Genomic DNA, 15,779 nt, shown 5'->3' with positions numbered 1-15,779 from the left:
CAATCCCCTTATTCCTTTACTGCTTGCATTCATTGGAATTTCTATGTACTCACTAGGAATATTGATGATAGCCTTCTCACATACTATTTCTTTAGTCCCAACATACCAAGCATGCTGTCACTCTTTCTGTCTTTCCCTCCTTCTCTGTCTCTGTCTCTGTCTGCCTCTCTCTCTATCTGTCTCTCTCTCCCTCTCTCTCTCTGTCCCTCTGCCTCCCCAATCTTGCTCAATACATTACACCTGAATGACTCCTCTTTTTCCATACTTATAATTCTCTCATTACTATAATTTTCTCTCTATAAACTTATTAATATGCCCAGGAACTCATTTCTACCATTATATCTCATGTAAGCATCAGTAACATCAGGATGTTCAGATACTTCTTAAATAAGGACAATGTACAAATGGTAAATGTTACTAACAGTGTACCCTGGGTGATGCAGTGTATAGAGTGCCAGGCCTGGAGTCATGAAGGCCTGAGTTCAAATCCAGGCTCAGACCACTAACAGTGTGACCCTAGACAAGTCACTTAACCCCATCTGCCTCAGTTTCCCTATCTATAAAATGAGCCAGAGAAGGAAATGGTAAACCACTCCAGTATTTTTGCCAAGAAAACCCAAATTGGGTCATGAAGAGTCAGACAAGAGTGAAATGACTCAACAACTTTCTACTTTATTGATCTCTAACACATTACTCTTTCCAGTATATCATAGTGTGTTTAACTTTGCACCATGTAGAATATAATCAATTAATAAATCAATTGACAAGCACCTCCTAATTGTCAAAAACTTATATGAATACCAAGATAAAAATGAAATAAGCCTTCAAGTACATTTGGTCAGGGTAGATAACACATAGACATATTATATAAATACATCTAAAATGTAATCAAAATAGTTATAAGTTAATTTTGAGCAGCTGATGAGGTTCAGGAAAGGCTTCATAGAAGGAGGTGCTTGTGTTGAGCCTTGAAGAAAACTTTAATAGTTCAGTTGTGAGACTCTTTGTGACTCCATTTGGGGTTTTCTTGGTAAAGATGTTGGAGCATTCTGCTATTTCCTTCTCCAGCTCATTTTACAGATGAAGAAACTGAGGCAAACAGGGTTAAGTAATTTTCCTGGGTTCACACAGCTAGTAAGTGTCTGAGGCTGGATTTGAACTTAGGAAGATGAGTATCCCTGACTCCAGGCCCAGCACTGTATCCACTGTGCCACCTAGCTGCCCTGTGTCACCTAGTTGACTATAAAAAGTGAAGGGGAGTAGAGAAGGATTCTGACATTGGGGGTGAGAGCTACGTGGAGGGTAGCCTATACAAAGGCAATGACATACAAGATGTATGTCATACACCAATGAGGAAGATTTTACCACCATAGTAGCTTTGCTGTGCAAGGGGTAGATGGATTTTGGCAGAGTATCTAAGTACTCCTAAAATTTCCCATTATGTCAAAATGCAAGCAAACAACTAGGAACAATGTGCTATAAATCAGATAACTGCACAGCAATGATAAAGAAGTAAAGAAAAATAAAGTAATTATTTAATAAAATCTGTCACATTCAAAGACAGCTCGATTTCACACAACTTTCCAAACAATTCATCTCTATTCTCTTTTCAGTATCAGGATGACAAGCACAGTCCCAATCTCTAGTTTGCTTCTAAGGGTTCCTGTTTAGAGCAATTTCTAAACCTATAAACGTCGTCAACAAGAATAGCTTCCTAAAAGGGTAGTGAAAGAGTATTTTTTTAGGATGTCAATTTTATGTATCCAATTAGGAATGTACCAATGAAACTGACTTGATCTGATTTGATTTTTTTTTGTTTTTTACATCAAAGAATGACTGTTAGGAGGGGAATGGAGGAAGGGGAAATGTGTGGCTGGAAGACACCCAATAAATTAATTGGTTTATGGTAAACAGAATGCTAACATGTCTGGAATATTTATTAAGTGAACCTAAGAACTGCTTACACCTTCAAGGAATTTATAATTTGTCATTTGGGGGATGAACCTATGGCCCCAAAATAAACATAGGTAGAAGTAAAATTTTGTAAAAAAGCAGAGTATCACCAAGCAAAACATGCTTGAAATCCCTTTGGAAATGACCTCTGGTTTTTCTAACATTGCATAACCTCGTCCTAGGACAAGATTTATACATATTCATGTGTGAAATGAATATATATGCCTAATGTCTAAGTAAATTTAAGTCTTACTTAGTGGATATGTGGAAATTATTGAACAACAGAACATTCAGACATCAAAGAATCATAGAGTTAAAGGAAGTTTTAAATGACAGTTAGCTCAACCCCCACCCAATGCAGAAGTTCATCTGATCGTTCCTAGTTTATCTCATTCTAACAAGTCTGAGGACCAGGTTTCAGATTCCACCTCTGCCTCTAATACTCACTAGTGGTGAGTCCTTAGGTAAATCATTTCGCTTCCTGGGCCTCCAGCTCCTCACCCATAAAATGAGAGAGTTAGATTAAATCACCTCTGAGGTCCCTTTAAACTCTGGGTCTCTTCCAGCAACCCAACTTTTACTTAAGCGATTTCAGTTCCAAATGAGAAAATCTCTTCTGACTTTGGACAGCTGTAATTATTGGAAAAGTCTTCCTTCACACCAAAGTCTTCCCCTTCATAATTTTCTCTCCTTGGTCTAGTTAAGCCTCTTGGAGCAATACAGAATGAAGCCCCACTTCTGAGGGGCAGTTTACTAGATTTAAACTCTATCAGATTACAAATACCATGAAAGGAGGGACAAATGACTGATTTCTTTGTTTTATCCTCAAAATCTAGCCCAGTGTTCAGTTGTGTCTGACTCTTTGTGGCCCCGTATGAAGTTTTCTTGGCAAAGATACTGGAGCGGTTTTGCCATTTTCTTCTCCAGATCATTTACAGATGAGGAAACTGAGGCAAATAGGGTTAATTGGTTTGCCCAGGGTCACATAGCTAGTAAGTGTCTGAGGCCAGATTTGAACTCAGGAAGATGAGTCTTGACTTCAGGCCCAGTGCTCTATCCACTGTATCACCTAATTACACAGAATTTGACTTCTGCCTATGTTAAGTTTTTATCAGAAACAGAGCCATCAGAAGAATGAAAGATGGCTAGGTTATTCCTTAAAATGGAGGTTTCTGGAGAAACTAATCAATAGAAGGAGGGGGATGTAGAAGTAGAAGGATGTTCTAGGGTGAGAAGACCACAGGGTAAAGGCAGTTGAGTCAGAAGTAGATCCAGGAGAGCAATTAGGGGAGGAACTGTCTGTTTGAAGAACCTACTCAAAATATCTATTTATACCCATCTCTCTATCTTTATCAGTCTTTCTATCTCTACTATTTCTATGTCTACATCTATAAAAATCTCTGTTTGCCTCAGTTTCCTCAACTGTAAAATGGAGACAACAATAGCACCCGTCTCCCAGGGTTAAATGTGAGGATCAAATAAGGTGTTTGTAGAGACTTAGCATGACCCTGGCACATAATAAACCCATGTAAATGCTAGCTATTACTATTATTAGTGTGATGATGATCTCCATCTACCTATATTGATCCATCTGTAACTATGTACAACATATATAACACATATGTTATATTACATGTCACTTATAGCATGTATAAATGTATGTTATAAATATAGACATATAGTTACAGATGTCTACTGATATAGATGTATATGCATACATAGTTATGTATTGGTAGATGAACATTCAGCTGCTTATCATAATCTCGATAATAAGCATTCTTCATGTAATTGATTTTTCCTGTGCAGAAGTGAAGACAATTCTTGGAGTGATTATGGACCTCATTTAAAAAGCTCTATAATATTCCAGGGGAATAAGCATAGTAAAATCTACAAACAAAAGCATTTGGTGGTAATTGCCTTGACTTGAACTCTATGTTGAATCTCCTCTGTGACAGTACTGAATACCTTTTTTTAATGTCATCTTTTATTTTTTTATTGCTAAAACTGAAATACACAATAAGAAAAGAAAAAGAAACATTATAAACTTAAATAATGAAACAAATACATAATAAGAAAAGAAACAGAAGCATGTCATATGCACAGCAGAACGTGAGAAGATTCACAATATATATAGCAATAGATTTCCATTTTAAGAAAGCCTATATAATAAGTACTACTACAGGGGTGAGGGACCTGCGGCTTCAAGGCCACATGCAGCCCTCTAGGTCCTCAAGTGTGGCCCTTTGATTGAATCCAAACTTCACAGAACAAATCCTACCCCTGTTAGGCATTGTGTTGAGAGCTGCCTGTCTTTTCTTTGCTTCCTTGTTAGTTTTCTTTTGTTCTTTTTCACTTTGTTCTTTTTTTTCCCTTTCCTTCCCCCCCCCCAGAAGGCTATAATTAAGTATGGATATATTTATATATAGATAAACATATATATACACCTACCTACCTACATATATACATACACATATACTTTCCCTAACAAATTCTACTTCTGATCTTTGTTTTTGTTTACACATATCTTTTATTTCCTATCCCTCCTAACTTCTCTACTTAACTTCTACCCTCTACCTTGCCTTCCTATTACTTAATCTAGCCCTTTTCCAATACCCTCCCATTCCTTTAAATCTAAACACTCTTCTATATCCTTCTTTGACCTATTCCCTCAGCCTCCCCTCAAAAGAGCCCTCCCTTATCCTCTCCTCTCCCTATCCCCTTAGCATTTTATTTCTTTATTAATTTATATTCTTCTAGATATATATGGATTGTTCCCTCTTAAACCCATTCCCAATGAAAGTAGGTTTTGAGAACTAAGAGCCCTCACTTCTTAGAGGTAAAAGTTCTTTCAGCTAGGGCTGGGGCAATCTCCCAACCCAGCTAACCCCAGGGTTTCCACTTTCTATGTAAGCAGACCATAGCCTAAAAGTGTTTACTCTTCACAGGGACCAAACCTCATCCTGGGACTTTTCTTCAGATCTTCTGGGATTGTCCCAGGAGGACCCCTGTTCTGCCCCAACTCTTATTTATTTTTACTGGTTAATATTCTCCCTGAATTGCTATTTCATCTCTTTTGTGGGAAAAAATCTTGAGAGCTTGTAATTTTCTGACTTATTCTGCCATCTTCCCAGAATCTTCTCTTGAACATTTTTAATGAGTATATATTTCTCTATTTTATGCCTGACTTGATATTAAGGTCCAGAGGGTTGTGAATGTGGTTATCTATGTTGTTGTATCTGTTAAGGAATCATATATAACTTCAACACACATATTGGAGATAGCTTGTTGTAGGATTTTTTTCTACTGAATCATAGTTTTTACATAGTTAATATATAACAAAATACAATAGGTTCTTGTATTCTCAACATCTTTTAATCAATTTTGTGATGATAAAGATGTGGTCCATGATGAGATGTTTGTGAGAGCCTTGCTAGTCCCTTCTAATATATTCATCAAGGATGCTCTTGTGTTTGTATGTATGTATAGATTATTCTCATAAAATTTTATGTAATTGAAAAAGTATGCACATAGGTCAGTATTTATTGATGCTCTCTTCATGAAACTTTTTGTAGTAATAAGGACTGAGATTTGTATATGTGTGTATGTATGTGTATATGCCTTTGGTATTTTCTCCTCCTTCAGATACTTTGAAAATCATTTTCTCAATGGCCTCAAAATTTCATCAGCCTTAGCAGATATTTAATCTAATCCATTTGATTTTTTCATATCTCTTTTTTTGTTGTTGTTCCAGAACTATTTCTACTTTTTCTATTAGCACATCTAGGCTTACAATGTTAGAGTCCAAATATAGTGATTCCATTTTTGATGACAAAAAAAGTTTGTTATAAAATTTTTACATATACTTTCAATTTTTCATCCATTTGTTGTCCTCTTTCCAGATTCATCCTTAAACGCCCTCAAGATGTTTTTAGTTGGATCTCTTGCTTAACCCAATTTTCCTCTCCATGGCTCCTCTCTCATTTCTGAGTGGATACTGCTAATAAGTGATATTCAACAATCCTCTGTAAGATGTTTCAGATGAGTTTGCATTCAAAACTGGCATTTTCCTTCACTACTTATCAGATTGACATATAAGCCAAATGTTTGTTAATTAATGCAGTTTTCAGGTTTTTTTGGGGGGGGTGTCTCCTTGTTATTTGATTTACATTGGTTAAACTTCTATTCCAAATCTTTGTTTTTGGCACCAATGTTCTTTCCTCTATCCATTTCCCATTTAAAGAATCAATATTGATTAAATAGGTTAGGTTGTGGTTATTTTAAATACATATCATGTGTTTTTTTTTTCAATTTACTCTTTTTATTTTGTTAATTTTGAACTTTAATAAGTCAATAGTTTGTCTAAAAGAATTTGATTCAGGAATGAATCCCCTCATTTCCTGTAAGATAAAATGCGATGAATTTCATTTTTTTTTGGTGATGTTTTTCAACACTTGATAAATTCAGAGTCCTCTCCTTTGTTAGGGTACATTGGAAAGACCACTCACTAAAGTGTCACCTGGGTTCAAATGAAATGCTCATTACCTGTGAAGCCTTAGGCAGGTCACTTAACCTTAGTTTCCAAACTTATAATATTAGGTGATTGGATTAGATGGCTTCTGATGACCCTTTGAGCTTTAAATCTCTGATTCATTGGACTATGAACCTAAGATTATATGATTTTTTTTTTATAAAAAAAACATATCCATGATATATAAGTATAAATGTCTGTGTAGTCTACAGGTCTTTGGTCTTTCTTATTCCTCATACCTAAGTCATATTTTCTAGACATTTTCCAGTAACCCAGTGCTCAGTATCCAAGTTACTGAATATGAAAGCATATGCTTATCCAGTTTGGAGGGCCTTATCTAGTTCTTCATAGAATTTGTCCATCTCTTTGTCTACAACAAATACTGGAACACAAACGGTATTTATTTTTATGCTTTTTTGAGATTTGTTTTGATTTTACAAATACTTATTATGGGAACTGAAGTGTAAGATAATAACAATGGTAATAATAGCTAACATTTGTATAGCTTTTACTATGTGCCAGTCACTGTGCTGAGCACTTTACAGTCATCTCATTTGATCTTCACAATAACCCTGGAGGGTAGCTGTTATTATTACCCCCATTTCACCGAAGAGAAAACTGAGGCAAACAAGTTTCTGAGGCCATATTTGAACTTATGTCTTCCTGACTGCAGATCCAGGGCTCTATCCACTGTGTTATCTAGCAGCTGTCATATGATTTAGTTTCCAGACCTTGGACTATTCTTTGTATTAACATCTTTAGAATGCAGTACATTTATGCCAAGTCAAATTAAGAAATCAACAAGCATTTACTAAGCATACTTTCTATGTGTCAGGCACAGTGCTAAGTGCTGGGAATATAAATACAAACAGAAGAAAGATAGTCCCTATGCATCCCTAAGGAGCTTACATTCTAAAAGGGGAAAACAACACATACAAGGAAGAAAGTAGCCATGTGGGAGCATGATGGAGAATGTCCAGAGAGGAATAAAGACAGGACTGGCTTGGGCACTTTCTTTAAAATGAATCTTCTGTGAGAAACTGACAAATCAGAGAAAAGGGACACAGGAATGGAGTGTACTTCCAATGTGAGGTAGTTAGGGGGCAAAGTGAACTTCCAGGGTCAGGAGGTCACAATGGGTTGGGAGAGAAAGTCCGGAGAGTCAGGAATGGAACTTGGAGAACAATCAAATACATACACAGACATACATTCATGCATACATGCATGTGTGAATGCCTCTCTCTCTGTCTCTCTCTGTCTCTCTCTCTCTCTCTCTCTCTCTCTCTTTCTCTGTCTCTGTCTCTCTGTCTCTCCCTTTCTTTCTCTCCCTCTCCCTCTCTCTCAATTAGACCTTAATATAAAACCTGATAGCTCTGCTATTGAGGGCTCAGACTGGGTGGAAACAGGGATGAAGACTGAAATAACTATGGTTACCCTACAAAACAGATAACTTGCTCATGAGTCAGTGATAGTCTAATATACAGAACTGATAAAGTACAATGTTATCTGGATGTATACAGATTGTTGGGTGGTTTGACTATTATAATATTGATGGTTTGGACTAACATAATAATGGTGATTTGACTATTATAATATTTTTCATAAAAGTGGCATTAGCAAAAAGTAGGAGTAACAAATGAAAATATTCCAGTTCTCTATCTGAAAATAAATTGTTGTTCTTTTAATAGCAATGAGTAACCAGAGGTTTAATGTTCTCTGATTCAAGATTTAAAATTACATTGATTTATACTTCAGCTATCCATCAAATTTAAATCGTGTGTTTACCCATGGGATACTATAAGAAAGAAACAGAACAGATGAATAGTAATTAACAAACAAACAAATAAATAGGCTCAGAGTGAATTCTTATTTTTTGCCAGATGAGAAGTGATTTTTCTAATGATGCAACCAGGTTGGGGGCAGAGATGGTGGGGGTGGTTGGTATCACTGGTAATATAAATTCCCATGAGAACAAAAATACCCTCTCTCCTCAAAAAAAAAATCCCCATATGTTCTTTCATTAGGTAAACAAAAGTTTGTATAGGGTTTCTATTCATTTGATAGAACCTAGACTTCTTAGATTAACACGGAAAATCTCACTCAAACTAGCTGCAATCTATCTTTTCCAGATTTATTTCATAAAATTATTCCATTTTATATTTCATGGTCTACTCTAGCCAAACTAGACTATAGCCATTCCCCAAACTCAGTATTTTAGTTTTTGTATCCAAACCTTTACAGGGGATATCCCCTACACCTGGACTGTACCCCTTTTCACCTCTAATTCTCTGAATTCTTACCATCCTTCAAGACCAGTAAGGTGCCACCTCCTCTAAGAAGTCATCTCTGATATTTCCCATCCTCTAGTTTTTGTTTCTCCATCCCACTTCAAATTACTTTCTGTTGACTACTCTATACTCATGTTGCATCCTCCCAGTAGAATAAAAGATCCTTGTGGTCACGGACTGTTTAATTTTTCCTTTGTATCTTCTGAGTCCAGCACAGTGTCTCATACATAACAGGTGTTACATCTATATCATCTATACATATATAATTTGCTGGAGTTGTTGGATTTGAAGAGTATGTAAAACTGAAGCATAAGTAAACTGGTAGCTTCGGATAACTATGTTTCTTGTATTCACAATCCTTCCCTCTACATCATCATCATCATCATCATCATCATCATCATCATCATCATCATCATTTTCATCATCCATCCTGGATAGCTTATAACAACATTGTTATCTGTCTTGCCATTGCTCCCACTCTGCACCCAAAATAGGCCTATTTGGTCCAGAGACCATACTCCCCCCTCCCTATATCAGTTAACTTTCTCAGCTTGAAGTTCTACCCTGGGACAGAGGTTGATTGGTCAGTGAACAAGGGCAAATTCTCCTAAAAGACTACAACCAGATATCCCAGATTATGCTTTACAACTATCCATGTCAGAATCTGGGGACATTTTGATATCTGTCCTCCCATTCATCTACTGCCCCATCCTTGTTGGGGCTTGTTGCTACCCAGACAAAAACTACTTTCCCTGTCCATTACTCCTCTATGTCTGCCCCTCCACTAGAATGTAAACTCCTTGAGGGCCAATACTTTATCATTTTTACCTTTGTATCTTAGCATAGTTCCTGGTCCATAGTAGGCTCTTTAACAGTTTTTAATTTATTTAACATCGCCATTATCAATATCATCATTGTTATCATTATTATCACTAACATTACCACCATCATCACTGACATTTTTGCAGGACTAAGTTTTTTTTTTAATTTTTTTTTTTTGGCTAGGCAATGGGGTTAAGTGACTTGCCCAGGGTCACCCAGCTAGTAAGTGTCAAGTGTCTGAGGCCAGATTTGAACTCAGATCCTCCTGATTCCAGGGCCAGTGCTCTATCCACTGCACCACTTAGCTGCTCTAGCACTAAGTTTTACAAGGCATTTTAGGAATATAAACTCATGCTGTATCTGTCTGCTTGTCCAATAAATCATCTTTGCTAAGTAAGAAAGACTGTTGCACCATTGCTATGGTTTGGTTTGAATTTTATCTTTAAGATAATGCAACCTGTTTGAACATGATCTTAAAGCAGTCAAGATGTGGGGTGAGATTTCAGTGACTTCTCTGTGACTAAGGACTGGAAATGCTGTCCCATCCACATGTTCCAATATACACTCAACTCTAAATTTAATAAATAATTTGGGAAAATGTTTGCTAATGACTCAATGTCTTCTGTTCAGGAGATAGACCAACATAGGTTTACTCTGTTCTTTCCTTGAGTTTTTAGGAAACACTCTAATTCAAAACTGATCATTAGGAATTTCTAGGTGATTCATACATTCAACTTTATGCTCATTATGTCTCATTTTAAGCATACTCCTATGTACATCCACATGCAAATGTACATATGCAACCCCACAAACATGACTTATCCTACATGGGAGCAGAAGAATGAGCCATCAACACATTATTTTTGAAAGTTACCAAAAGGTCCACCTGTGCTACAAATAATCTCCTCTCCACCCCCTTGACTTGTCATGATGCCTGAAAATCCACCACTTAAATGGTTCCTTTAGCTAACTGACAAGATAAAGCACTAAATCTGTGAGAAACATTTAACATATTAGCTCATGCTATTTTAAACAGGTAGGCTATAGCATCATAATACTACATATTCATTCTTTTACACTGTTTATCAATGAGAACATCTCATTCAAAGTTCAGGACCATAATTCCAATTTCTATATAGGTACATGGCTTGGTAAGTCAGAATAGTCAACCCAATTTGTGCTTACAGAATTTTTGTGCCTAAGTCATATCTAGTCTACACAAATTCCCTGCAGTTTCCTTGGACCACTCAAATGATTGAAGAACAACAAATACGAAAATTAGGGGAACCTTCAATAACTTCCTTAAGTAATTTCCTGATCCTAATTACCCCCTTTGCCGTGTGTATCTGAATTTGATGAACCCAAATGGTTTTATCTTCAAACATGCTGTTTCCACTATCCCTACTTTAAGTACATTCAAACACAATATTTATCTCCTGCTTGTTTAAATAAGCATATATTTATTTCCACATAGATTCTTCCAATAGAAAAGAACTCTGATGAAACTGGACTCATACAACCAAGCAAACTTCTTACCTTTGGCAGTGAGGCTCTGGAACCAGAACTTTGGGTTGTCATTGTCAAAACTGTGGTGATGCCCAAGGCCACTCTGGCTGGTGCTGCATCCATGTTGATCCAAAATGAAACCCAGGACAAAATGACTATCAACAGGCTAGGAATATACATCTGGATCAAATAGTATCCCATTTGGCGCTCCAGGTGAAATTTGACTTCAATGCAAGTAAATTTTCCTGTAGATACAGAATTTATTTTGTAGAATTCACCTCATATTTCATTTTTATTCCAATAAATAATCTTTGCTTATAGATATATAGATATAGATATGGATATAGATATAGATGTGAATATGTGTATGAATAAAGATAAAGACAGATAAGGATACAGAAAACAATTAACCACCTACAAAAATGTTCAGCGGACTTCTCCTTACTTATTGTAATGAAAGTGATAATAGTATATTACAAGATCATAAAATCATAAATTTAGTGCCATTGAGTTCTTTTATTTCATTTTATAGATGAGGAAACAGAGAATCCTAGAATAAAGAAGTGTACCACCAATTATTTCAGTTAATTAAGTTTTAATTAAAATCTTTTCTTGTTGGCTTGAATTTTTTTTTTAAAAAGTGCTGTTTTTGAGGTTATCATAAACTGACTATTTGGCTTCTATAACTTTGATTTATAGAAATGATTTTTTTGGAAGGGTCAGGGTGAGCAAGAGTATGCTTGAGGAACTTGGAAATTTTAGTGGTATATGAATGCCCTGCAGAATCTCTCATCACTGATTATAGTGATAGAGAGTTTCCTGGGAGCAGGCAGGCTACCAAAAAGCATTTATTAAGCACCTACTATGTTCCAGATACTATGCTAAGTTCTGAGGATAGAAATACGAGGAAAAAGAGAGGCAATCCTTGACCACAAGGAGCTTACATTCAGGAAAACAAAGACTGAAAACAGGTGGTGGTGGTGGTGGCGAAGAATGGAGAGTCAGAAATGTTAAGTGACCTACCCATGATTAAATATCCAGTCAGTCAATATGTCAATAAATATTTATTAAATATCTATTAGTCTTACTAATACGGAAATGTTTTACATGTTTGCACATGTATAACCTATATGTGATTGCTTACCATCTCAGGGTGGGGAGGGGGAGTGAGGGAAGAAGGGAAGGATAGGATTTAGAACTCAAAACCTAAAAAAAATGTTAAAAAATTGTTTTTGACATGTCATTGGGGGAAAAATAAAATATTATATAAAAATACCTATTATTCATCAGGCATTATACTGAGTTCTGAATATACAAAAAGCACAAGACAATCCCCACTCTCAAAGAGCTCACAATTTAATTGGGGAGGCAATATGACAACAACTATGTACAAACAAGATATGTATGGGATAAATTGGAGATAATGAAGCAGAAGGAATGCACTAGAATTAGGGAGGAACCAGGAAAAGCTTCTGGTAGAAGATTCAATTTTATCTGAAACTTGAGGGAATCCAGGGAAGCCAAGGAGGTAGAAATGAAGAGGGAGAGAATTCTAGGCATGAGGAACAACCAGTGAAAATACAAGTCTTGAACCCAGTAAGGCCCAGTCCTTCATCTATTATACTGGGCTGCCTCCCTTAGATATGATTAAAGCTTTAATAATCATGCCTTTCCATATCGCAAGGTTCATCAGAGATTAAAAATAAATAATTCTTGGTTAAACTACTGCGTCTGGAGACTTAAGAAGGTGACCAGATAAGAAATCTGGATGTAACAGAAGATAATAATAGCCTATGGAGAAGTCCGGTGTTCTACACTAGAAACAAGTACCCGACTTTCTTAAGGTTATCCATGGTACTGACCATTTAATTGATACCACTGAACTGGTTACTCCACCAAAAACAGAGAAGGGAAATGCTTACCAATCTCTGACAGCATCAAGAGAGATGCACAGGCAGGCAGAGAGTGTTGTAGCTGCACGTACACTGAATCATGAGTCAGGACGCCTTTGTTCTAATCGCATGACATCCATCAACTAGCTGTGTGACCTTGATAGCTTGCATATGCCTTCATGATCTACTGCGCTTAGCAGATAAACTACTCAGCACTGCACCTGTGCAAGGCATCCTGAATAGATAGCCTTCCTGTAATTCACTTGGGGTACGATCAATGCACAGACTTAAGAGCTAAGTCTTCAAAGGGGAGATAGCCATCTTTCACTAGATGGCCACAGTCATTCAGGTACAAATATAGAAGAACCTGTTTTTGTCATGTCCAATATTGTCCCCCATGCCTATCATCACTATTTCATTCCCCTTCCAGGTTATGTCCTTGGAGCCAGCTGAATTTTAGCCAGCTGAATCTTATCCAAGCTCCTATTACTGTGAAGCACTGGAAAGCAGGATGTCTCTATTTCTGGGTTTACAAACAAGCGAGTTATTATACCCTATTTTACCAAGGCAGAGAGTGCTAACCCTCATGTGTAATTTCACCCAGCATGCCAGTGACAACAGTAGATGCCAGGGATGGACTCCATGAAGACTAAGTTCTAGCTTTGCTCCCTATGCATAAAATTTAGTCTCTGCATCCATTCTTTCCAGCTGGACCTTAAACCCATGAAATCACATATAGTTTTTTTAAGTCACTTCACCTCTCTGTTGAGAGAGACAGAGAGACACAGCCAGACAGAGAGAGAAGAGACAGAGAGACAGAGGAGGGTAGGGGAAAGGAGAGGAGAAGAAGAGAAGAGAGAAGGGAGGGGAAGAGAGGACAAGAGAAGAGGGTAGGGGGGGGAGAGAGAGAGAGAGACAGAGAGAGAGACAGACAGACAGACAGAGACAGAGAGAGAGAGACAGAGACAGAGAGAGACAAAGAGGCAGAGAGAAAGACAGAGAGGCAGAGAGAGAGAAATGATAGATAGATAGATAATAGATAGATATGGATAAAATGAGACTCTGTTAAGTGCTTACTATGTTCAAGGAACTGTATTCTTCAGGAGAAATTCTATTTGGTTATTTTGCCTTTGAAGACTTAGTTTAAGACTCTGCACATTGATCACATCCAAAACGAATCACAGGGAGGCTATCTCTCACAACATGTTCTAGAGGTCACAAGGAGTTTGTGTTTTAAATTTGCTTGTACATTGCAATTTAGTATTATGTATATATGCCCATTCAATGAATATTAAGTAACCTAATGAGAAATAACTTAAATTACAGACACTATATGGAAAACAGGGATTACTTTATTTCTTCAGCTATGTGAAAAAAACAAAACCCAACAGCCTAAGTTCAACAAGTGAAAGAGTACTCACCAGTGTTGTAATGCTTTGTGCAGTATCCGAGTTCCTTCTCTTCTTTCAAAATAAACTGAGGTAAGGTTAAACCCTCAGCCACTTGTACTGGGCCATCGCTTAGCCACTCAAATATCAGGTCATTCATAGTGTAGCCAACTGGAGTAAATAAATCACCTTGGTCAGTACAATGGACAGACACTTTCCAGAAAGTGTAAAACTTTAATGAATGGGATGGGAAAAAACAAACAAAATAAAACAGAAATGTCTGAGGGAGGACTTCTCAATGAATCTGGAAGAAAGATTCATTAAGGAACTATAAAAAGGTATGTAATCATGAAAAGGCAATGTGATGTAGTGGGTAAAGGGCTAGCCTTGGAGTCAGGGAAGACTGGGTTCAGGTCCCAACTTTGGCACATACTGGCTGCATATTCATGGACAAGCCACTAAAACTCTCAGTTTACCAAGCTGATCTCTAAGATTATAAGTTACAGATGATTTAACAATTAGAGTTTCCTAAACTGTTCATCTGTCTGATTTGATACCAGATTTTTCTGACTCTAAGGCCAGTTTTTTATCCATATATATATATCTATCTATATCTATATACACACACATATATATATACATATACAAACATATGTATATATGTGTGTGTGTGTGTATGTATGTATATTATATGTGGTGGGGAGTAATCTATATAATTGAAACCTAAATGTTTATCATAACCAGTGAAATTAAAATGAAAGACTGAAAGCTAGTTTCCAGACTTCACTCTATGTGATAATAAAGCAGAATTAACCAAATGTCCATCCATCCTTGCTCTTTAAATCTTAAATTCCATCAAAAGAAACAAAGTCCTTTGATTTTATTTGTGATATATCATTAAAATGATTTGTAATAGCAACAAGCATTTTAAATGACTGTCTGTTTAATAGCATGATAGTTCCATAATCTTCCAGGTGAAAGATAATCTTTAATTTCTCTTTTTGGATGAGTTTGCCATCAGAGATCTATCTAAATATTCCCACTGCACATTTGCCTCCATTCCTAGGGTCTGTGAGCTTTGCCTGCAACAAACCTTTGTGCTACAAGTTATTACAATTAAATCCTAATAACTTCATCTAATGAGGAAAATACTTGGCAGATAAATGAACAGAATATGCAAATAAAGCATGATTCATCATACTTATTAGGATGCCTATGGAGAAAAGCAAGTGTCAGACCCCATGAGATCCTATGTCATATCACTCCTGAGTCATCAGAAAGAATCATTGCCAGCTCAGTAATAAAAGTTTCTCTATTTTTGTTGCATAGATAAACAATGAATTATCTGTCAGGTATGCATAAGCCAAACCATCACATTCCAGAAGTGAAGACTACTGTTTTC

General features: G+C 36.6%; 1 protein-coding gene across 5 annotated transcripts in view; it reads right to left on the bottom strand.

The window, feature by feature from the left end:
* Positions 1-15,779, bottom strand: part of GLRA2 (glycine receptor alpha 2) — a 277,815-nt gene that overhangs the window by 143,010 nt on the left and 119,026 nt on the right. For all 5 annotated transcript variants that reach the window (XM_027835397.1, XM_027835398.1, XM_027835399.1 and 2 more), the window contains 2 exons: positions 14,411-14,548; positions 11,128-11,342 (listed from right to left, as the gene is read on the bottom strand). In XM_027835397.1, the coding sequence (XP_027691198.1) occupies positions 11,128-11,342; positions 14,411-14,548 (353 nt within the window). The remainder of the gene's footprint in view (positions 1-11,127; positions 11,343-14,410; positions 14,549-15,779) is intronic.

Source organism: Vombatus ursinus, unplaced genomic scaffold (genome assembly GCF_900497805.2).
Source record: "Vombatus ursinus unplaced genomic scaffold, bare-nosed wombat genome assembly UNPS02014814.1, whole genome shotgun sequence".
NCBI classification, from domain to species: Eukaryota; Metazoa; Chordata; class Mammalia; order Diprotodontia; family Vombatidae; genus Vombatus; species Vombatus ursinus.
Note: the sequence above shows the minus strand (reverse complement) of the source record. Positions and strands in the feature narration are given on the sequence as shown.